The sequence below is a fragment of the Aspergillus japonicus genome (genome assembly GCF_003184785.1).
Source record: "Aspergillus japonicus CBS 114.51 unplaced genomic scaffold BO86scaffold_12, whole genome shotgun sequence".
NCBI classification, from domain to species: domain Eukaryota; kingdom Fungi; phylum Ascomycota; class Eurotiomycetes; order Eurotiales; family Aspergillaceae; genus Aspergillus; species Aspergillus japonicus.
The window spans coordinates 473,809-495,403 of record NW_020291649.1 but is presented as its reverse complement, the minus strand read 5'-3'; the positions used below and the strand labels follow the sequence as shown (position 1 = coordinate 495,403).

Sequence of the window (21,595 nt, the reverse complement as noted above, 5' to 3'; positions counted from 1 at the left end):
ATATGCGTAAAGGAACATCGGTGGCAGCCTGGCGTAGGGACGAATCAAGGACGCTGCGAGTATCTACCACGAGTCTCCGCATGGCTGATAAGTTTGACGTGGGGTTGCGATTAATCGTGTACCGTTCAGTCGGTCTTCCAGTGACCAGCCAAGCCGGTGTCGAGATCATCGTTCTCGCCGAGGTAGAGCTCAACAGCGTACAAGCCCATCGTGCAGGCAAGGTTGATCCAGCGCCAGATGTTGCCGCCACCGCCGCCTTGGCTGCTCCACCATTCACCACTACCGCCCATTGCTTGAGATGTCAGAGCGAAGTGCTGCATCAGAAGGCTGGTGTACACGGCGATGAGGATCGACGGGGAGAAGTAGCTGAGGAAACCGAGGAATTGACCGGCGGCATCGGAATCGTCCAACGAGGCTTCTTGCGACAAGGCGCGCGCGCCAGACTCGCGGACTGCGGGAATGATTCGAGTGGACGCGTACAGAACCAGGATCCGGTAGGTGAGCGAGACTAACACGGAGGGAGTCACGGCGCCAAAGACTGCTGTGATAACATTGAACAAGGCGTGGATGATTGAAGGGAGGGTGGACAATGCATGCATCAGAGTGGTGTACGACTCCATAATGATCGGTGGTAGCGGCGGGAAATCCCCGGCTTGAGCAGGAGAGGGCGGTTGTTCAAGGGGATGAGAGGGTTTATAGTCTGTGAAGATCTGGTAAAGGCAGAGCACAATGTAGGCAAACAGCAAGGAACTCTCCACTGGATTTCCCCGGCCGCTACCGATGCCCCAGGCGCACAAGATCACCGCGCATGTTATGGAGACACCAATTAGAGCCGCATCCACATTGGAGATTTCCGGGAACTGCATAACACGCCATAGAAAATACACGGAGCTGGATATGATTGAGGCGGACAGAACCAGGAGACCAATCTAGCGGACCATGGTTAGCATTTTATCGTTGCATGCATCAAGCACTTCAGGGTGACATGTACGTACCATCCAACTATCACTGCGCCCGCCGCGGTTTACAAGCCACCGAGTGATTTGCCCTGCGGCTTGGATGACTAGTAAACTGCAGAAACCCTCCACCAGCTGGAATACCGGTGTTGACCATCTCAAGAGTTTATCCCAGTTGCCAATCGTCACCGATTCCACCAAACCGTCCGGTCCAAACACCCACTCCTGAATGGAGGAGTCGTGGGCTCTCTTGCCGGTGAAGGTCCGTTCCACCCATGACGCCGCGTTGTCATTATCGATAGAGAAGCGGTTGAGCGACCAGATAAGCAAGATCGGGATTATGAGCCACTGCGTAGAGCTGATGATGACGACCAGGGAGGAGCGGATCCAGGACCGATCGGGGGTGGAAAGTCGCAGGAGGGAGAACAGAAAGTAAAAGGTCGCGAGGGAAAGCGAATAGGCCAGACCACATGTCTTTCCACCCACATCAAACGCGAGAGGGATGGATGCGACCGTGACGGTCAGGAAGAGTCCCGACGAGATGGCGCGGAAGAGCCACATCGGACAAGACGACAAGAAGAGGGGAGACGAGAAAAAGAAAAGGCAGAAAGAGGGTAGCGAAGAGGAAGAGGGGAAAGAGGGGTGTAGACGCGCTCTTTTCGACAGATGGTCTTAAGGCAGGAGATTTGGTAGACAACACGGACGGAGAGGAGGGAGGGGAGTCTTTAGTAAGAATACATGAAGGCTGGTTTGATTGCGTGCCGTCCTTTGTTTTGCTGGTCTGTCTGACTGACTTTCTTGAACCTCACTGGAAGTGCGAGTGGGATGAATCTCGTCACTGTCTTCTGGATTGAATTTTTGTTTTTCAAATTTTTTTTTTTCCCTCCTTTCGATTTCAGTGCAGTAGTCTTTTGAGAAACGATCTTATCTTCCCAAGCGGGACGGAATGATGGATGGATCGAATTCACGTGGCACGTGCTGATGGACGAATGAACTTCCTGGTCAAACAATCCACTTACGTACTGAAGCACCAAAGCTTAACGGCTGCAATGCAATGAATCGGGCAGGATGAGATAAAGACGAGGAGAAGAATACAGGATGAGAAAAAGGGATGGAGGGGGAAAGTGACAGCCAGCCCAGCAACAGCAACCAGCAAACGCAAGAATTGCTCGCAATTTGGCGGTTTAGCGTATCCGGCCCAGCTTCAACTGGCAGGCGGTGGCGTCCAAGCGGATGCAAGTAGCGGTCAGTTGGTGAAAAGATCGGCTGTATATGATCTCATCTCCAGAAGATTATCATTCAGTATCCATGTAGAAGGCGATCGAGTGTTCGCCAGGGGATCCTGTGATTGCGCCAAAATGCAACTGGACGTCAACAGTCCCGACATTAAGGTTCCAGTGGAGAGAGGGGAGGAGGGGAGGATGTGAAATCGACGTAATTATGCCTGTTAGATAAGGAGAGCATCGACAAACCATATTACAGAAGGTGCAAGCCTCAGGCTGCAATCACATGCTAGGATTCTGCTCAATACTTAAGGTAACCCTAAGTACTCTCCTAATCCGGTTAGCGTGATGGAGCTGCCACTTCGACGCTTTCCCCTTTATGGAGACCAACGCCCTGCTTCTTCCGGCCAATAGGAATTCCCTGATACTAACTAACTCGATACGAAGACCTTCCAGAAGCTCAGGCTCTATCGACAATCGACATAAACTACCTTACCTCCTACTTCTTCATATCTCCAACTTCGATTCGTCCTTATAGTGTATGCTTCGGTTTCGTTCCTTATTCAAAATGGCCGAAGAAACCATCACGAAGAAGATCAAGACTTCTTCCCCCTTGATTGGAACCCACAAGTAAGTTCTCGCCTGCCTCAATCCCACATCCCACCTTCTGCAATAGCCCCCGTTAATTCCTTCTCCTGTCCAGCGGCCACTTCCACGCCGACGAAGCTCTTGCTGTCTACCTTCTCCGTCTCCTTCCCACCTACAGCGCCTCTCCCCTCGTCCGCACTCGTGATCCCGCCCAACTTGCAACATGCCACACCGTTGTCGATGTGGGCGGCGAGTACGACCCCTCCACCAACCGCTATGATCACCACCAGCGCACCTTCGCAACCACCTTCCCGGCGCACGAGACCAAGCTCTCCTCCGCCGGTCTGGTCTACATGCACTTCGGCCGGGCCATCATCGCCCAACACACCTCGCTCCCCGAGGATCACGCGGACGTGACTCTCCTGTACGAGAAGCTGTACAACGACTTCATCGAGGCGATCGACGCGAACGACAACGGGGTCTCGGTGTACGACCCGGAGGGCATCACCGCCGCCGGCCTGAAGAAGCGCTTCCGGGACGGCGGGGTCACGCTGGCTTCGGTGGTCGGCGACATGAATAACCCGGACCCCACCAGCCCGCCCGGCGAGCCCCAGGACGAGGACAGCCTGTTCGGCCGCGCCAGCACCTTCATCGGCAACGTCTTCACCCGCAAGCTGCACCACGCCGCCTCCTCGTGGCTCCCCGCCCGCACCACCGTCGGCGCCGCGTACCGCTCGCGCCGCGACGTCCACCCCTCCGGCCGCATCATCGTCCTCCCCCAGGGCGGCGTGCCCTGGAAGGAGCACCTGTACAACTTCGAGCAGGAGGAGGGTAGCTCCGGCAGCGAGCAGACCTACTACGTGCTGTACCCGGAGGGTGCCACCGAGGGCTCCAAGTGGCGCGTGCAGTGCGTGTCCGAGAGCGAAGGGAGCTTCGTCTCGCGCAAGCCTTTGCCCGAGGCGTGGCGCGGTGTCCGCGACTCCGACCTCGATGCCGTCATGGCCGTCGAGGCGGATAAGGCCGGCCAGCCGCGCATCCCCGAGGGGGCCGTCTTCGTCCACGCCAGTGGTTTCATCGGTGGCCACAAGACCAAGGAGGGTGCTCTGGCCATGGCCATCCGGGGTCTGGAGTAATAGATCGATGTCTTGCATCACTTGCTTATCTAACGAACATCTGGTTTGGGTATAATGAGGCATTTAAAAGTTGAAAATTCATTTTATCACTCTTCCTATCATTCGCCCAGTGCAGGGGTGCCCAGTTCACCCTGATAGGTCTCTTGGTCCTCTCTCGCCTCTCAAGCGACATGTAGTCAGCCGTCTTGATCTTCAGAATGACCCGCACTGTTGGGCCCGGCAACCAGAATGAGATTCGCTAGTGACTCCAGCAGTAATAATGCAAAAGGAGGCTTAACAGCTGTTCGACGTAAATATTAGTATTCGGTATGTATCTTACATACTACTTCGTCTATATAGGTTGAGCAAGGTACCGGTGGTACTGGAATTACTGCCGGTGTCAGTAGCGTTTCTCAACCACTGTGCCTCCGGTCTGGGTTTCCTCAAGAGTCAATCGGACCCCTCGAAACACCCAACTCGGGATATAATGCCCTGAAGGCTGTGGCAAGATAATCTTGTAGGCCGAGCAAGTGTGATATCCGTGTGAGTAAGTGTGATAACCGTGTACCTCAAGTGCGCAGCCACTTGAGACTAAACCAGGGTGTTGGTTCAGCGTGAAGCGGATTCCTACCTGCTTTGATACGGGGACCGCGCGCAAATCTTTGTTCTCCTCGTTATCGAACCTGGGACTATGTTCACGATGAGTCTGAGTTATTTGATGTAAGAATGTAGCTCCAGCCACACATTTTCGAGAAAGTTCTGCACTCAACTGCAATGCGTGAGGGAACAGTTAAGCAGGATAGCATAACAAAACATTCTAATGCATTTGACCGCTAGCTTAGGGGCGAACCGCTTGAACCGGCCACTCCATAAGGTTCGCGAACCGCTCGTTACCCGAGGCACGGAGTTACTAGTGGCAGTAGTAGTAATAGCAGCAGTATCCCCCTCCTCTCTCTGTTTGGTCTCACTGTAGTTCTGTCTCAATGGACATTGAGGCTTGCTTCCCTTCTGGACTATGCCCTCACAACTCTGAGTTCCAATGTCCGCTTACTCATCAACTTATGTGCTTCACTGCATAATCGTTACCATCGTCTACATTATATCATTCTTATTAATCACCACTCAATGACCCCCCAGTCGATGGGCACCAAAGAGTTTCTGCTCCAGTATAGAGCGTGTCTCCGTAGTGTGTTTGATGTGCTGCCGATGCTGGCCATGGTGGTCTTGCTCAATGCGGTGCATTCTAGCAGTCTCATCGCAGATAATGAGAACAAGAGGGTTTGATCATAACGGTCGATGTAAGGGGTGGGCCCTAGAATAGGCGGGAATCCTAAGTGTGAGCGAGATTTGGCTCCAAGGTTTTATAGGATGGTTCTGGCGCTTTGAGGTACGGTACAGTTTGCTGTAACTGGAACTTGTATTTGATTCAGTGCTTAATTTTTAGGTCTCTTGACTTTTAAACGATTTAGTTGATGCAGCTGCATGTACAGCTGCATGTACATTGTTGATTGGTGTGGAGCTCTTCCCCCATACGAATATGGGGGATCTGGGACCACTTTTCTGTTCGTATATTGCTCACTCCATGTAGGGGAGTGTCAATAATGTCAGATTGACATCGACAGTGACTGAAGCTTAAGAACAAGCAGGCTGCTTGTCGCTATCGCTCTACATAGCTTACCATTACATGTGGTAAGAGGATAGAGAATAAGGCCACGGCTGTCTGCAGTAAGGGCAGTTGGGCATGAGGTCTCTTTCATACAGTTCCTCATGCCACGAATCAATGCAGTGGAAACAGAAACTATGTCCACACTGCGACTTGCACCAGACGGGTCTCTTCCCAAGCCTTCCGCCACAGATCGAGCACTCGGTCTCCTCAGTACGCCGCGGGATGGGTGGCTTTTCTACGTCCAGCCGTGCGACGTCTTCGGGCTTCAAGGCGGCGCGTATCAAGGCTTTGATGGCGGCTTGCGCGCTGCGGCTGGTCACCTGCGCCAGCTCTTTGGCAATGACTTTGGCTCGGCCCCGGTCGTAGACGCAGTACCGCCGGCGCGAATCGTTCAGTTTCCGGAGCCCCTCTCGCCTCGCTCGGTTGAGGGAATTGCGCATATAGGCCCACGTGAAGCAGATATGCTCGAGCATGTCCCGGATCTCATCAATGAGCCAGTCATCTTCCATGTCGTGCACGACGTCCACGACCTCCGAGCAGAAATACAGGAACTTGGGGATATCATGATCTTCGAACTCGAAGATCCGGTGTTTCGGGTCTCTCGCCCGCTCATGCATCAATTGCGAGAACAACCGCTGCATGTCCACGGCCAGCCGGTCGAGATGGAATGCCTCGTAAGGCTTTGCCTCTTCGGGCTGTACATTGAGGTTGCGATATCTTCCCTGCAACGGCATGGTTGGCTCCAAGCAATGGAGACGGCGAATTTACGCTACGAGACGAGTTGAGTTCCCTCAAGCCGACGTGGCGGGGCTGTTTCTCACTATCACGGTCAGGTTGAAAGTATTTATTCTGAGCTGTGAACATCGATGACTCACTGTTTGACCGGTTTCCCACGGAGCATCTTTGTCTAGATGACGCATTTCTCCGTCTATTCTTTAAGGGACAGTCTCATCCGAGGTACCTTGATCAAAGGAAGTAGGGGGGTTCTCTAGAAAAGCCGGGATTTCACTCTTGTCTTTTCTTCTCTACCTACCTCACTCCATTCGGGGAAATAGCCAAGGCCATGTTGTTGCATGCTTGCTTTTATATGCATTCCAGGCACGTGATGCTGGGGAGTCCACCTTCCCAACTTCCTTCCCAAGCCTCCTTCCCAAGCTTCCCTCCCCCTTTCCCACCCACAACAACAACTAGAGACACCAAAGCATCAAGAGGTGTTCAAGATCGCTACTTTCGAAAGATCTCGTCTGATTCACACGTTTCGTTGCTTCTACATTTCTTGCGGCTTCTGAGTGCTCGTGTTGAGAGCCCAGGCGTATGCGCCCCCCACCCTAATAAAGCTTATCGTCCCAAACAGCTGGTCAAGGTGGACCGAAACTGGGGTGGGTGGTGGAACTGAAGACTTACATTCTTCCTTTGTTCCCATACTATGTGTCCACACGGTAACTCGGTCAGGTCAAAATTCGAAAGACAAACTTCCGGGACATACGATGTATCCGTTGTAACCAGGATTCATTGTTCGTCACCTTCTCACATAAATTCGCAGCGTTCGTCGGAGAAGTCAAGGGGATGCCTTCGGTCAACATCTATCCATTCACAATCTACACTCTTCTCAATGACACGATGTGTCTTAGAGTTGAATCATGTCTCCAGGTTTCTCTGCCGATTTGAGCCCCGTAGAACTCATTGAGGAATACAGTCGGATCTCCCAAGTGCTACAACAACACTCAGCCATGATTACGGCTATCCCCCGCCTCCGGGCTCTAAGCAACGGGACTGGAAGCCTTACCCTTTGAGATCTGCCTACATATCATCTCTTCTTGTTCTTAAAATCGCAACCGTTCTGACGTTATCGATCCTCCTCGCCATTTCAGAAAGCCGCAATGGCCTACTGTCCGTTCAACACTTACTGGGCCCAGACAAGGGCCCCGGCGGGATGCTGCGGAACCTTTGGAGTGCAGCATATCTGTGGACTACCTTGCCCAATGCCTTTTTCACGCTGTCCCGGGACCTCCGGGCCTCGGTGGTAGATGCAGCGTCCAAGCAACAACCGTATGGTGAATTACGCAAGGGCAACACACTGAAGAACTCCTTACTGCTCGATTACAGCAGTAAACCCTTCCTTTGGTCGTGGTACTCGGCTATCCAGAACAAGCACTACAGCTTGGGGGTCATCATGCTTCTCTACCTTGTCTCGAACATAACTGTGGTGCCTCTTTCTGCGCATCTGCTCACCGCAACCCCAGTCATCAACAATTCCACCAACACCCTCAAACCCCTACAATTATGGGACGACTTGGACCTTGATGACTCGCTGAACTGGAATGAGATTGTCGACGAGGTATTTGCCATGCTTATCTTCAAGGCGCCACCATCAGCATGGACAAATTTGCACTATGCATTTCGGCCATATGGGGCCGACAACGGCCAGGTGCCTAGTAACATCACTACCTACAACCTAGCAGTATCCGGTCATCTTGACTGCACTATTTACACGGAAGAAAAACCTACCCTAAACTATATCCCATACAATGACGAAAGCGGAACTTTGGCAGTCGGAATTGATGATACCGGCTGTAATATCACATAATCCATGACATTGGACAGCTCAGCTTATTACTACATACGGAGCTTGTCGGCGAGAGAATGCACTGCAAATGCTGGCTATAGCCGCATTGCCATCATATCAGGGATCCGAGACCTGAATTCCCCGTTCAGAATTGCAGACTATAGTGCTGTTTTATGCATCCCCACATACCGGAAGACATACGGTGATCTTGTCACCCGATTTCCAGACAAATACAACAGCTCGATTATTTACTTCCAAGACCATCCCAGCCAGGCCGTCGAGTTTCGGCCCGCTACTTGGGACCGTTTCGAGCAAAACCTGACTAGCATATCATTCAGAGATCCCACTGGTGCTTTGTCCGTGGATGGGTTCTCCTATCTCATCAACAGGCATGTTCTTGAAGCAAACACCTTGAACCCTTATGCCAACAAGGACCAAATATTGTTATCTACGGAACGAGTTTTCGAGGCCATTTATGCTGTAGCGAACGACGGACTGGGGTTCCCTCGCTCGGTGGTGGAAAACGATGAGCCGCCCTCAATCCAGGGAATCGTCTCTACCCCAGATACGCGGCTGTTCGTGGTCCCTGAGACGGCGTATTACATCATTGTGATATTGTCCTTCATTGCTGTATGCAACATTGTTTTGTATTATTATCACCGGCGTCACCGGTCGGTATTATGGGAAGAGCCCGTCGGGCTGCTGGGGGCCGCGGAATTACTCTACGAGGGAAATACGAGCAGATTCATTGCCCGGGTCAGGAGACACCATCCGGCTGCCACCCGGATCGTGAAGCTCGCCCTCAATGACCCCGCCTATGCCTTGTATACGGCTGCAGTGGATGAGAGGGGGAAGCTGATGGTTTCTGCGTCTGGTCGAGATCTGGATGATATGATGTGGGATTACAAGCCTGCTTCAGGATACTCTGTGTGAATTGGTTACCGGTGCTCCAGGTGATTCAAGCAACAAATAGGAGCTAGTCTGGAGGATTGGGATTGATAAGAGTACGATAAGTTGAGTGGACAGTCCTACCAGCTTCTGCCTGGATTGGTCGAGGATAGATAGGACAATGATTTCGCTTAGTGAGTCCAGATAGTCTACTCTTGCCCTCAAGGCATCACTCCATGTTCAAAACTACTCGGGCAGGTAGCACAGGTACTGTACATGAGAACTAATCTATTTTGCGGGCCCAAGTCCAAGCTAGTGGTCGATTGAGTGGCTGCATGCCGATCTGATGGTCGGCATTAGTCTCGGGTGACCAGCAACTGACAGTCACAATCCCACTTACTATGTATAACACGCGTGCTATACAGCCACAATGGGTGAATATTCCACCTAGCTACGCGTTGAGTCTGTTGTAAGTGGATACTATGGTCGATACCTGCAGTAAGTTCAGTACGTATGATGCAGCCTTCGCAATGGCCGCTACCCTGGATCGTCATGGGCGACCAATCAAACCAATCAAGGGCGATGGCCGGACTGACACATGGGCTGGCTCATCTAAGCATGACGCTATTCCCAGACCCCCTTCCCGTTCGCTCTCAAAAATGGGAAAGGATTGGTAAAGACTGAGGCTGACTTCATAATCTTGGGAGTGGGAGTTTTTACATAAGGAGGCCCGCCCTGGAAATTATCTCGTTATGACATCATCGTTGCCACGGAGCCGCAGTATAAGAGTCTCCCCACAAACGCAGCCCTACCCCAGTCAAGCCACTTTGCTTTAATTATCACCATACTTTTGACCAAACTCAGCAAGCAATTAAGCAAGCATTGAGTTCTCCTTGCAAATAACCTTTCTAACGCAACCCTCCACAAGAACTTCGCAAACTCAAGCCACCCATCGCGAACACCGCCGATCCTCCTATCCTCTCGATAAGCGCACAGCGTAACCCACCACCAACCAACCAAGATGTCGTACAACTCCTCCCAAACCTCCTACTTCGAGTCCTCGTCCTCATACTCCTCATCCTCCTCCTCGTCGAGCGACCAGAACCAACAACAACAACCACCAAAAACCCACGAATCCGGCCACCGCGCGGCCTTCGCCTCGCACACCGACCCGGAGGGCAACACCACCGTCCGCACCGGCCACCAGAATCTGGGTGAGGAGCCCGTCCTCAAGGAGAAGCGCTTCAGTACCTCTGGGCGCGAGCGCGAGATGATGTTGGCGGCGGGCACCCCCATGGGCGGGGTCAGCCGCATCCAGGATCTGGATGAGTCGACGGGCGATACCTACTAGTCTTCCAACGGTGTCTTCTGCTTGTTCAGTGGGGTGGTGAATGTGTTTTTCGGGGGTGGTTTGTATCCGTGAGGTGGTAATATTCATGCTGGATATGAGACACGTTCCCTGCTGCACTGATTTGAATGAACTTGATATACGTTTATTGATGAATACATGATATGAATTTATGGCTGGGATTTTTTTCTTTTGTGTGATGCGGGTGTTGTTGGTATATCATCTGGGTTTTTTTTTTCTTTTTGGAAGGAAGGTTAGATAGGGCTAGTTGTATCTCTCGGGATAATATTGATGATTGATTATGATTGTTGGGAGAGGTTTGAGAAGATACTGGTTTTGCTGTAGAGAGCTGATTAATCTGGAGTACTAGGTCTTATCTTGTATACTTGCCCGTCAGGACTCTGCAGCTATATATGCACTTCTATACTGCTATCTACTATATCTCCCAACTTCTAACCACAATCCCACAACCACACACACTGCGAAGACAAATCACTCCAACCAGCCCCCCACCACCCCCCTCAAACTCTCCCACAACCACCCATCCCCCAATCCCACAGCCGAATCAAACCCATGACCCCCCTCCCTCACCGTAACCGCCACCCTCCCCGCATCCTCAGCCCGCAAAACCATCTTCGCTTTGCCCACGAACCGCACACTATCCTCCACAGACACGACCTCATCCTCCCGCCCATGCAAGATCGCGATCCCGCCCCGCGGGATTTTGACGGGTTCATCCAGTCTCTCCATCGGATACCGCAGGCTCCGCTCGGGGTCGTGGGCCGGGTCGTCGTCGTCGTCGTCGTCGTCGTCGTCGTCGACGCCGCGCGCGAACATCTCGGCGATGCGGCCCGTGCGCATCGCCGCGTTCATCAGGTCGAGGCGGTCCGGGAGGTCGGTGAAGGTGCGGACGGGGCTGCGGTGCTGGGCGGCGAGGGCGAGGGTTTCGTTGAGGAGGTGGTGCATTTTTCTTAGCTCGTCGTCGGTTTCAGCGGGAGAATTGTTGGCGTCCGGTGGTACTCCCTCCCCGTTGCTTGGCCCGCTCTTCCCCTTCCTACCATCATCATCTCCTCCCGCTGAGGGAGAAGAAGACACTGCTACCGCTGCTGCTCCTTCTGCTACTGCGGATACTTCCAAAAACGAAGACGTCAACCCCAAAAACGCAGGATACCCCACCACCGCGCCGCGGATCTGCTCCGGGAACCGCAGCGCCAGACACAGACTCAGATACCCGCCGGCGGATCCGCCAGCCACCAGGACCCGGGCGCGGTCGATCGCGAGCCGCCCCGAGGCCGTTGGAGGGGACGGGACGGTGGCGAGTGCCGCGGACACGGCCGGGGAGGAGTGCACCCAGGCCCAGAAGTCGAGGACATCCTCGAAGACCGCGTGGATGGTGGCTTCGGGCAGCAGACGGTAGTTCGGGGCCAGGAGCACCGCGGGCGTGCTTTGGGCTAGCTCGAGGAGGTAGCGTGGGAACCAGTCTAGGTAGAGGGCGGAGCCGCAGATCTTTTTTTATATTAGTTTTCTTTCGGGGGGGGGTTCGGGGCTTGGGTTGGGAACGTACTAGGCCTCCGCCGTGGAAGTAGATGATTATTGGGAGGGGTTTGGGCTGGGTGGGGTGGGGGATGGTCTTTGGGATGAGGATGTCGGTTTGGATTCGTTGGGTGGTGTTGTTGTTGTCCGTAAAGGTTTTGTAGGGGGTTTGGAGGTGGTGGAATGGTTGGAGGCGCGGATCGCGGGGATCTTGTGACATCGTTGTTGTTTATTTTACTTGAATGCTGGGAGGAGCGCGAATGTCTGGTAGATGGTTGCGGTCGTTATTTCCGAGTGTTGAGGCTACAGGCTACCTACTTTTATACATTGCTTATCTGCTCTGCAGTCCTGGAGATCAGGCTAAACATCCGGCCATCTTGTATACATTCGATTCGGGTGTCGGGCTTAATTCCGGGTGGTAGACCGGAAATGATGCAAAGGATGCAAACCCCCATCCTTCGATTAGATTGCATGGCTGCAGCTTACTGACTGGAGTCAGATGTTGTAAATGCTGCAAACATCGGCCTTGAGATTCGATGTCCGGTATTCCCTTAGCGTGACAATCACTACATCTTCTTTCAGCTAAGCTATCAAGTGCTGACTATGACTACCTCTACTAGATGTCTAACACTTCCAATCACAACGAATCTTATTGCTAGCAGACAGGGGATATAGGTCATCAAACACACGCAGAAGCAAACGACATCGCTCCAGTCAGCAACTCTCACCCCATCGACTCGGCTCAGGCACTGACTCTGTGCTGAGGACAAAATTCATAACTCTCTTTCAAGCTTGACCCACGCTAACCCTCCAGACCCCAAGACCTCCCCTTAATGACAGTCGAATGCCACTTGACAGCACTCCCAATCCCCGAGCCCTGAGCACGCTCGGCAGTACATCTTCTTGCCCAGATCCGTCTTCCGCCCCGCATATATGAATGACCCGTCCGGGATCCTGCCCCCGCCGGTGATCGACAACTCCACCGTGTACGGAAGCAGCGAGTAGACGGACCATTTGCCCGTGTCGCTGTCGAAGGGTCGCGCCCCCAGTCCGCGGCAGTATCGATCGTAGACAAACGCCTGGCGGAACTTGGTCCCGGACGACGGGATGTAGCTCGCAATCCCCAGGTTGCAGTAGCCGGAGCCCGTGCCGGAGCACATGGCGGGGAAGTGGTCTGGAATGTCGACGAGGGGCAAGTGGGTGGCTGCGTCGATGAAATGGGCGAGATCTGTTGGGGCAGCTGCCAACAGCCCGAAGAAGGAAAAGAGGAGAACGAGGGTGGTAAGAGGCTTCATCTCGGTGGGGGGGTTCGGGTCGATCGAGTGAGTATAGACCGTCAGCGTTTGGGGGCTGGGAGGTATCCTCTTTCTGAGTAGAGAATGGATTTTGGGCGACTCGGTCAGTCAGCCAGCCCTGGAGAACGGGCACGTATTTAAATAACCGCCCTCCGTGCCATGTTTCTGTTGCCTAACCCTTCTCATGCGATTGGGATTTGGTCCAGCCACCTGGTCATGTCGGTATATCTGCCGAATAAAGCCCTCGGATGGCCGTACCCCTAGCCACAGTACAAACGAGACAGCGAGAATATGCACCCGTGCCAGGGAACGGAGTAGCTGTTATGAGATGAAACACCATTGGAGGCAGTGTGTCATGGTTTGGAGAGGTTACACCACTGCGGCAGGGTTAGCTAATCTGCAGATGATTGTGACATGGGTCTGCCAACCGGACTGGAGGGTAATGACTCGAGGGAAGGGTGATGACGACAATTCAATCATGTCTGCAGTCGCATTGGATGGATTGTGTATGCCTAATTTGTACGACAGCCAGGTCTCGCAGTGGACTTACTTTGACGGTCCTGGACTGGATCCAGGTTATCCATGCCCATCTGCCGTGCATATACGGACTCGGCTCTCAGTAACTCCGGAGGTGGAAACATCCGAATTGATGATGGATTATTTGACTCGGTCAAGCGTGGATTTGTGATTGGATTGGAGGTGGAGGTGAAGTGCAGCAGTTTCGGTCTTTACTCGGCAGGTGTTGTCCGACTGTAAGTACACAAACTCGCTTCCATCCTATACCTGAATGTGCAGTTGATCTTGCCTTTCATTCCGTCTCTTCACTCTTAACGGATACACTAATCATACCAAAGTTGTTTCTAATGGCTGATTTTGTTGAGATGAGCGTGTTGGTGGACAATTCTGGGCTTTGGAAATGCGTGGCCTTAGTAGTTGAGTTGAAACTATAACCGGAAAGAGCTGGGGAACAGGTGACTCCAACTTTCTTGAGTGTACATATTCTCTCCTAAATCCTCTACCTACGATCATTCCTCAATCATCCCCCATCTCTCAGTCCGTCATTGATCACTTCTGCAATCCATGATATGCTCTTCTTCAACTGCAAAACACACACAGTGCAAGCTTACACCCTGCCCACAACACCGCAGCAAACGCCCCTACAAGCACTGTTGACGCATACCCTTTTGGTCCGCAGCTGGTGACATTCTGTTTATCCACCACATGCTTGATACTCTACTCTTCTTGCTATCTCCTTTGAGGCACAACGAATTCCGCCCAGGCTTCACTATCTCAAGAACACCTTTATCTCAAGAACGCCTCCAAAGCCGCATCGGAGATGTTTCCCACTCCTTGATATGCATTGTCCCTAGCCTCCGCATGACTGACATTTACCGGTAGTGTGTGAGGCCCAAGTCGAACATCACTCCCAATGTTTCCAATAAGCTGACGGGCTTTATCCAGCACTCTGGCATTCGCCACCATCGTTCCAGTACTTCTCGAGGTCTCCCTTAGCCCGCTATCGCACACCCTCAAGCTCTGTTGTAACAGGTCGATTTGCCGTTCTAACAGACTTACCACCTGATCAACATCCGTCCGTGTGATACTGGAGTCCTCAGAGGGAAATGGCAAAGATTGGATTGCCATCTGCAGGCCTTGTATCTCACCGGCGAACTCGCTCATCGATATGACAATTCTTCTTTCCAGAGTCCGCAGTGCATCCTGGTTTTGCCGGGTGCTTCGACTGGCGGTTGAAGACGCCTTATCAGCATCGAGCAGTGGTCAACGTGGATTGAACTCACAGTGTCGCCATGTTGATAGCAATATCAAGAGTTTCTTTGTCCTTCTGCAGTCCATTCTTCAGACTTGCAATCTCCCGTCTTTCCAGATGCAAGCGACCTCGGTCCCGCCAGCTGACTCGGTCTTCGTCGGAGTGAGATGTCAGCCGGGACAACGTCTTTGCGAAAGTATCATAGGTCACCTCGCATCGACGTATATAAGGTTCGAGTTCTTCGAAACATCTCCTTTGTCCGGCGGACAGCTCGTTCTCATCCAGGCCCTCGAAAGCGCTCTGTAACGACCGAAGCAGGTTTTGGACCGTGTCGAGGTCTCCATGGAGTTCGTTGATGGTATTTGGCGCATCGCGTAAATTCCTAACGGTGCTGCTCAGAGCCCTGCAACTTGAGTATGCAAGACTCGCGATCGCTATGATGCTGGCAGTGAGGCCAATGGGATCAGCCATGTTGGGGTGATAAATGTTGCTGGCGTAAACGGGTGTCGTTTAGCGCCGGGGTTGATCGATCAAGAAATTAGGGAGGGGCTTGGGGGCATAACAAGCAGCTAGCTGCTTTGCTTATTCGAAATATCTTGACCTCAACAGCTAAGCCTCAAACACGACCAATCGTCGCTCGGTGCGTACTAGTCTACCGCTACACTAGCTAAGATTCAGCCTTGTTGGCGAACCGGATTCGCCCAGACTAGTGCTCCAACCACACAGATAATCCCCGTCGTTCAGTTTCATTGAAGCTGCTGGTGGTGTTGGCCTGTCCTGTCTTCAGGAGTTCAGCATCCACCAAGTCCACACCACCATGACTCCTGATCGAAGGACTAGGAATCTGTCGAGTCTGTCGAGCCAAGGAGACCAAGATTTCTGGAGATGCTCCATCTCGGCATATGCTGCTAATGATTCTCGGCAGTTCGTCGGCACAGCCGAAAATGTCAACTTCTATGGCAGGTTGCCCGACCAGTTCCATCAATATCCCGGCTAATTCAATCACAGGTAACACAACCCAGTTACTTGAGGATTCACACTTGCCATGTGTGAAGGACGCGCGTTTCAACTCAATTGCTGATAGTGAAGAGTCCCCCTACTGCCTCGAAAACACACGCGTGCAGATCCTTGAGGGTATTGACCATTGGGCCAATGATCGCGATGGTCCCTGCATCTTGTGGATGAGTGGCTTGGCTGGCACAGGGAAGTCGACGATAGCCCGCACGGTAGCTCGTAAATATGATGACGAACATCGACTTGGGGCCAGCTTCTTTTTTTCCGTCCTCCATAGTGATACCAAGCGCACGACGAGCTTTGTGACTACAATTGCGCGGCAGTTGGCGGACGCTGATCCTGCTCTGCGTGATGAGATCAAGGATTCTGTTAGCCAAAGAAAAGACATTTCCAGCTACTCTCTTGAGGATCAATGGCGTCGTTTGGTTCTCGAACCATTGTCTAAGATCAAACCAGAACCAGGTCGACTACCCTATATCTTGGTTATTGATGCTTTAGACGAATGCGAGACATCGGGTGGAATCGCCACGATCCTCCGTCTTCTGGCTCAAACACGAATACTGGAGTCTGGGAAGTTGCGTATATTCCTCACCAGCAGGCCTGACACGAGGATCGATACCAAGTTTGACGACATACCGCAAGAAAGGCGACAGTGCTTCAAGCTCCACAACATAGACGCGGAGATCGTGAGCCACGACATAAGGGCTTTCCTTGCCCACAGGTTCAACACGATTGCGAAGAATCATCAACAAGGTATAGACTGGCCTGGATCGGACACAATCGAGCTTCTGACTCAGAAAGCCGATGGTCTCTTCATCTGGGCCGCCACTGCATGCAAATTTGTCAGTTCGGACAGCCGTTTCTCCCGTCAGCGACTGATTCAACTCCTCGACGATAGTATTTCTATTGACGATCCAAAGTCTGAGCTAGACAAAGTTTATCTCACTGTCCTTCGGAGTACTGTTTCAGAGCGACACACGGCCGAGGAAAAAGTGTTCATCTACAACATCGTTCGACTTATCTTAGGAACAATGGCTGTGCTCGTTTCTCCACTTCCGGTAATTGGACTAGGCGCCTTGTATCAATCCGAACCCCGGTCATCTGGCGTCAGACGCCCAGAATACAAAACTATCAGTAACCTTGATATTTATCTTAACCTCAGACACTTGAGTGCGATTGTGGATCTTCCTGAAGACGATCATCTGCCCCCTCGACTTCACCATCCCACGTTGCGTGAATTCATCTTGGATGAAGTGAGATGTACCGAGCAAGCGTTTCATGTGGACAAGAGGCAGACGCATCTCACCTTGGCTGGGTGCTGTGTGAATATCATGTCCCAATCATGGGCGTGCTGTCCATCTGGACGGGGGATCTTCGACTTGGATAACCCTGCTATTGCGGTGACCGATGTGAGCCGGGGCCAATTGGAGCAATGGTTGCCAGCTGCCGTGCGGTATGCATGCCTCTACTGGGTCCACCACCTGCAACAGAGTGGTGCCATAATACACAAAAACGACTCCTTTGATCTCTTTCTCCGAAAACATCTTTTACATTGGCTCGAGGCTCTTATTTGGATGAGAAGACTCTCCGATGGAGTTCGTGCGATCGCCTCCTTGGAATCCATGACGGTTGTAAGTGTTGCTGCTTTCAAGTCTGACAAGCGGAGCTGAGTGAAACCAAGAACCCTAGTGTCGACGCATATATCCGTGACGCGAAGCGATTTACGTTATCTAGCCGATCTACAATCGAACCATATCCCTTGCAAATATACTTAAGTGGGCTTGTATTTACGCCGGCACAGAGCACAGTTAGGCTTCTCTTCGAGAAGGAATCATTACACTGGATGCATCGAATGCCGTCGATCTCTTCAAACTGGAGCCCTTTACTGCAGAGCCTGAGCGGCCGTGTGTGGTCAAGTCGCGCTTTGGCTTTTTCCACATGCGGAAAGATTTTAGCATCGGCCGCAATTAGAGGAGCGGGCAAGATAGTGGAAGTATGGGATCCCGTGACGGGGGAGCTCTTGCAGGCGTTTGACTTGCCAGACCTAGCAGTGTTTGTTGGATTCTTGGGAAAGGAAGAGAGATTGGTGGTAGTGTGGGGTGGCGGAACAAATCGTGACCATCACATCCAGCAACGAGATCCTTGGACTGGGGAATGCTTGCAGAAATCGAGTGTCCCCGCTGGAAACGGAATTTTTGGGGCAATTACTATGTCAGAAGCCGGAGAGTTGCTGGCATTCATGGTTGACTCGCGCGGGATACGAGTTTGGAACGTGCTTTGCGGCTGCTGCATCCGATGGCTTACTGGCCACACAAGTGAGATTATACACGTCGTGGTATCGAAAGACGGTTCGGTCCTGGCCTCAACAACCGTTGATGGGGCGATCTATGTGTGGGACACTTACAAGGCCCAGTGTTTGCAGGTAATACAAAGTCGGCACCAGTCAGCGTTGTTCAAACCGGCTCTCTCCAAAGATGGCAATATCTTGGCAGTAATCTCAGATGATGGCATGCTCCAACTCTGGCAGCCGACAACTGGTGTTCTTCTCCAAATTTCGAAAGTCCAAAGTGCACCGAAGCATGGCCTATCATCAGACGGTCAAGCACTCGACATATCGAAGGATGGAAAGTCCCTCGCATCAGTGTCGTATGGCCAGATTCAACTTTGGGACATCGAGACTGGTCGCTGCTGCCAGACTATAAACATGGGGGTGGCAGAATGTGCTGGGGCAGCCCTCTCGCCAAATGGAAGTATGCTAGCGACCTGCGCCCGCGTATCGGTCAGACTCTGGGCTCTCAAGGCAGGCGAGGTCATGGAGCCCCCTAATGTCATTCGAACGAGAAATCTCCGAGAAGTTCGATTCTCGCCGCATGGGCGCTTGCTAGCCGTCTTGTCCGTGGATTTACAGCTATACATCTGGGATACCCTTACAGGCAAATGTCTGGGTGATCTGGGACACATTCGTGACGAGATGCGCGAGTTCGAACTTTGGGAGGTTCTACAAACTCTACTCCCTGATCCCAAATTACAATACTGCATCGATCTCGCGAAGGAGGACGAGGATGATCCGGCCGAGGAACCACCAGTCAATCTCGCTGCCTTGTGCTTCACCGACGACGAAAAGTTCTTGGTCTCGCGAAGCGGCCCCGACGCAAGATTATGGGATATTCTAAGCAAGACGTGCGTGCTCGCGGTCGACCTGAACAAATCCACTGCGTCCAGTAGTGTCAGCGCGAAGAAGGATCTTCACACGTTGGTTCGTACGGGAGTCGAGCTTCTGACCAGCCTGGAGGACCCTCGACCCAAGTTGACTCTGGAGGACAATGAGTGGATCCTCGCGGGGGCTCAGAGGCTGCTTCGACTGCCACCCGAATACACCAACTTGGAGGGCGCCGCCGCGTTCGAGAATATCATTGCGATCGCGTACAGTGCTGCCAATGTCTTGATTTTTCATTTCCGCAGCGAGTTGTTATAGGTGTTGTACTTTCTGTCTTTTAGCTGAAGGATCTTCATTTTCGTTAGGGGAGCTACATTACCTGCGTTGGGCTATTCGTAGTGGACTTGATATACCCTTTCCTGCAGTTTGCTCTCATTCATCAGTGTATATTGCATCGCCACTTGAGTAATTATGGCAGTACGCGCCATGGAATGGAATGTGTAAACCAGGTGCGCTTAGATTGACGCGCAGCGTAGTGGTAATCTGAGCATTGCATGTCTCAACCTGTGACGACTTCTCCCTCTCCTCTCAGTCTCGTCAAACAATGTCGAGTAGACTCCTTCAGATTGCACGCCCTGTCGAGAATCAAAGTAGATCCATTGATATGACTGCATGATTTTTGTGTTCAGCGAAATGCCAGGGAACATGTTTTCGCACTCCTTGGATTCAGTCATTACCGGTCTTGCATGCCCACAGAGACATCCCGATAAGAACCAGAAAACCCAGTAACCAAGACAGGATCCCCACTGAGTAAACGCACCGAAAGCGTAGAACCACAAACCAACAATCACTAACTTGTTCCTCGGGCAGAGAATCAATTCCACGGTGGGGAATCTGATGTATGCCTCTAGACGATTAGATATTCACCCCCCCCCCCTCACAATCCGTAAACAAACCAATCCTCAATGTCAGCATCAGGAACCGTATCAAGATCACGCTTCAATTCACCTGCGTAAGCTATCACTAGGAACATTCACTACCGAACCCATACCACGTCTGCAAAGTTTGCTATAACATATCCCTCTTCGTCTCTGTGGGGATTTCTTTGTTCCTTTCCTGTCTGTCCCTCTCTCTTGTAGACTAACTTCCACACCTCGACCACCATGCCACACCCCGAAGAGAAACCCAAGGGCGGAAGCAAGGCGCTCACCGAGTCGAGGTAAGAGAACGAACAACACACCACCCTACCAATTGCCTTTGATATGTGTAGAGTCGAAAGCACAATAACCACAGATCCTCGCATCCCCTCCGACCCTCGAACAACCAGACCCCTCATCAGCTCCCACCCTCACTCCCACCCTTTAAGACCGAAAGCAACCAGAAGACAGCAACAACAGAATCCACCGAGGAAGCGATACACACCGCACTCTGCGCCCTGAACCCCAAGACCCTAACCCCAGCTCCAACCCCACCAGCCACGCCCCTCGAGGTCCTAGACGCAGAACTCCGCGCCTTCTTCGCGGAGGGCATCCAAGCCGCCTCGAACCGAATCACAGCGCTGCGCGCGGCGGTACTACGCGGCGAGACCACCGTCGACCTGCGGGGGCGCGCATCAGCGTCAGCAGCAGCGTCTCCGTATCCGTACCCGCACCCGCACCCGCACCACCGAACCCTAAAACCGCTACCGCTACCGCGCTCATCGCTCTGGCATCTCTCCTACGTAGCAGCGACACCAGTGCTCCTGCTGGTCAGCCCGCTGAAATGGCAGTCGGCGGGGCTGGCGGGGCCGCCGACGATGGCGGACGTGAGGGGGACGGGGTCGGCGGAGCTGGGGAAGCGGTTCGCGCCGGCCAAGAAAGCCGCGATGGACGGCCGGGAGGCGACGGTGACGGGTGCTGGGGGTGGATCTGGGGGAACGTGGAGCTGCTGGACCGCGGGGAGCTGCAGCGCCGCGACGACACGGACTCCACCTCGTTCGCGCACAGCTTTTGTGCTGGCCGTCGGGGCGCGAGGGCGTCCGCGTCTACCCGGCGTGGCGGCGCGCGCGCACGCGACCATCGCTTCGATCAGTATCTCGCGGACGGGCGGGTCGAGGCTGCGCTCGTGGGCCGAGGCACGGGCCTTCCTGGCGAGTTTTGGCAGGCTCTCTCGGTTCCAGGTATGGATTCCCAGAACTGAAGATGGGGATGGGGTGGGATGGGGGTTGCTGACGCTCGCGCTAGAAGCAATGGTCGCCGGAGTTGAATAGTGCGTATGCGGAGTGTTGTGGTATTGATCTGGACGAGATCTGTGGGGATGGACGGCCGGGGCTTCCGATTGTCCCGGTTTACCGGCCCAGGGTACGGATCTTCGAGATCAACGACGTTCAGGTCGAGCATATTAGGAAGTGTACGTGGGACGGCGGCCCTCAGACGGGATGAATGGTGATTTTGCTCCAACATGTTGATTGCTTGGGTTTACGAAGGGTAGCCGCTTTACGTG

At 52.9% G+C, this 21,595-nt stretch overlaps 11 protein-coding genes across 11 annotated transcripts; 6 read left to right on the top strand and 5 right to left on the bottom strand.

Annotated features, from left to right (window-relative positions):
- Positions 1-24: 24 nt before the first annotated feature.
- On the bottom strand, positions 25-1,859 carry BO86DRAFT_35414 (ICE2 family protein). Its single transcript, XM_025669563.1, has 2 exons — positions 996-1,859; positions 25-929 (listed from the first exon to the last, which is right to left on the bottom strand). Exons 1-2 carry the CDS (start codon positions 1,515-1,517, stop codon positions 126-128), a joined length of 1,326 nt encoding a protein of 441 aa, XP_025529730.1. The 5' UTR covers positions 1,518-1,859; the 3' UTR covers positions 25-125.
- Positions 1,860-2,631: 772 nt separating this feature from the next.
- BO86DRAFT_358381 (MYG1 family protein) lies at positions 2,632-4,120 on the top strand. The gene is made up of 2 exons (XM_025669741.1): positions 2,632-2,809; positions 2,883-4,120. The coding sequence occupies exons 1-2, from the start codon at positions 2,721-2,723 to the stop codon at positions 3,898-3,900; spliced, it is 1,107 nt and encodes a 368-aa protein (XP_025529729.1). The 5' UTR covers positions 2,632-2,720; the 3' UTR covers positions 3,901-4,120.
- Positions 4,121-5,559: 1,439 nt separating this feature from the next.
- Positions 5,560-6,279, bottom strand: BO86DRAFT_397828 (uncharacterized protein; the record flags this gene model as incomplete). Its single annotated transcript, XM_025673513.1, has 1 exon — positions 5,560-6,279. One exon carries the CDS (start codon positions 6,277-6,279, stop codon positions 5,560-5,562), a length of 720 nt encoding a protein of 239 aa, XP_025529728.1.
- A 1,146-nt stretch (positions 6,280-7,425) lies between these two features.
- Positions 7,426-9,227, top strand: BO86DRAFT_408378 (DUF3433 domain-containing protein; the record flags this gene model as incomplete). The annotated part of the gene is made up of 3 exons (XM_025674344.1): positions 7,426-7,435; positions 7,462-7,980; positions 8,338-9,227. 3 exons carry the CDS (start codon positions 7,426-7,428, stop codon positions 9,042-9,044), a joined length of 1,236 nt encoding a protein of 411 aa, XP_025529727.1. The 3' UTR covers positions 9,045-9,227.
- A 602-nt stretch (positions 9,228-9,829) lies between these two features.
- On the top strand, positions 9,830-10,674 carry BO86DRAFT_387667 (uncharacterized protein). The gene has a single exon (XM_025671649.1). The coding sequence runs from the start codon at positions 10,021-10,023 to the stop codon at positions 10,348-10,350; it is 330 nt and encodes a 109-aa protein (XP_025529726.1). The 5' UTR covers positions 9,830-10,020; the 3' UTR covers positions 10,351-10,674.
- Positions 10,675-10,839: 165 nt separating this feature from the next.
- Positions 10,840-12,100, bottom strand: BO86DRAFT_454902 (alpha/beta hydrolase; the record flags this gene model as incomplete). Its single annotated transcript, XM_025677081.1, has 2 exons — positions 10,840-11,853; positions 11,912-12,100. The coding sequence occupies 2 exons, from the start codon at positions 12,098-12,100 to the stop codon at positions 10,840-10,842; spliced, it is 1,203 nt and encodes a 400-aa protein (XP_025529725.1).
- A 300-nt stretch (positions 12,101-12,400) lies between these two features.
- BO86DRAFT_387666 (uncharacterized protein) lies at positions 12,401-13,438 on the bottom strand. Its single transcript, XM_025671648.1, has one exon. The coding sequence runs from the start codon at positions 13,173-13,175 to the stop codon at positions 12,711-12,713; it is 465 nt and encodes a 154-aa protein (XP_025529724.1). The 5' UTR covers positions 13,176-13,438; the 3' UTR covers positions 12,401-12,710.
- Positions 13,268-13,923, top strand: BO86DRAFT_35352 (uncharacterized protein). Its single transcript, XM_025669530.1, has one exon. The coding sequence runs from the start codon at positions 13,360-13,362 to the stop codon at positions 13,861-13,863; it is 504 nt and encodes a 167-aa protein (XP_025529723.1). The 5' UTR covers positions 13,268-13,359; the 3' UTR covers positions 13,864-13,923.
- An 849-nt stretch (positions 13,924-14,772) lies between these two features.
- On the bottom strand, positions 14,773-15,587 carry BO86DRAFT_35340 (uncharacterized protein). Its single transcript, XM_025669526.1, has one exon. It carries the CDS (start codon positions 15,412-15,414, stop codon positions 14,971-14,973), a length of 444 nt encoding a protein of 147 aa, XP_025529722.1. The 5' UTR covers positions 15,415-15,587; the 3' UTR covers positions 14,773-14,970.
- On the top strand, positions 15,588-19,578 carry BO86DRAFT_35324 (NACHT and WD repeat domain-containing protein). The gene is made up of 3 exons (XM_025669520.1): positions 15,588-15,902; positions 15,952-17,588; positions 17,639-19,578. Exons 1-3 carry the CDS (start codon positions 15,761-15,763, stop codon positions 19,430-19,432), a joined length of 3,573 nt encoding a protein of 1,190 aa, XP_025529721.1. The 5' UTR covers positions 15,588-15,760; the 3' UTR covers positions 19,433-19,578.
- A 555-nt stretch (positions 19,579-20,133) lies between these two features.
- BO86DRAFT_446895 (uncharacterized protein) lies at positions 20,134-21,534 on the top strand (the record flags this gene model as incomplete). The annotated part of the gene is made up of 3 exons (XM_025676552.1): positions 20,134-20,333; positions 20,867-21,272; positions 21,337-21,534. The coding sequence occupies exons 1-3, from the start codon at positions 20,278-20,280 to the stop codon at positions 21,532-21,534; spliced, it is 660 nt and encodes a 219-aa protein (XP_025529720.1). The 5' UTR covers positions 20,134-20,277.
- Positions 21,535-21,595: the final 61 nt, after the last annotated feature.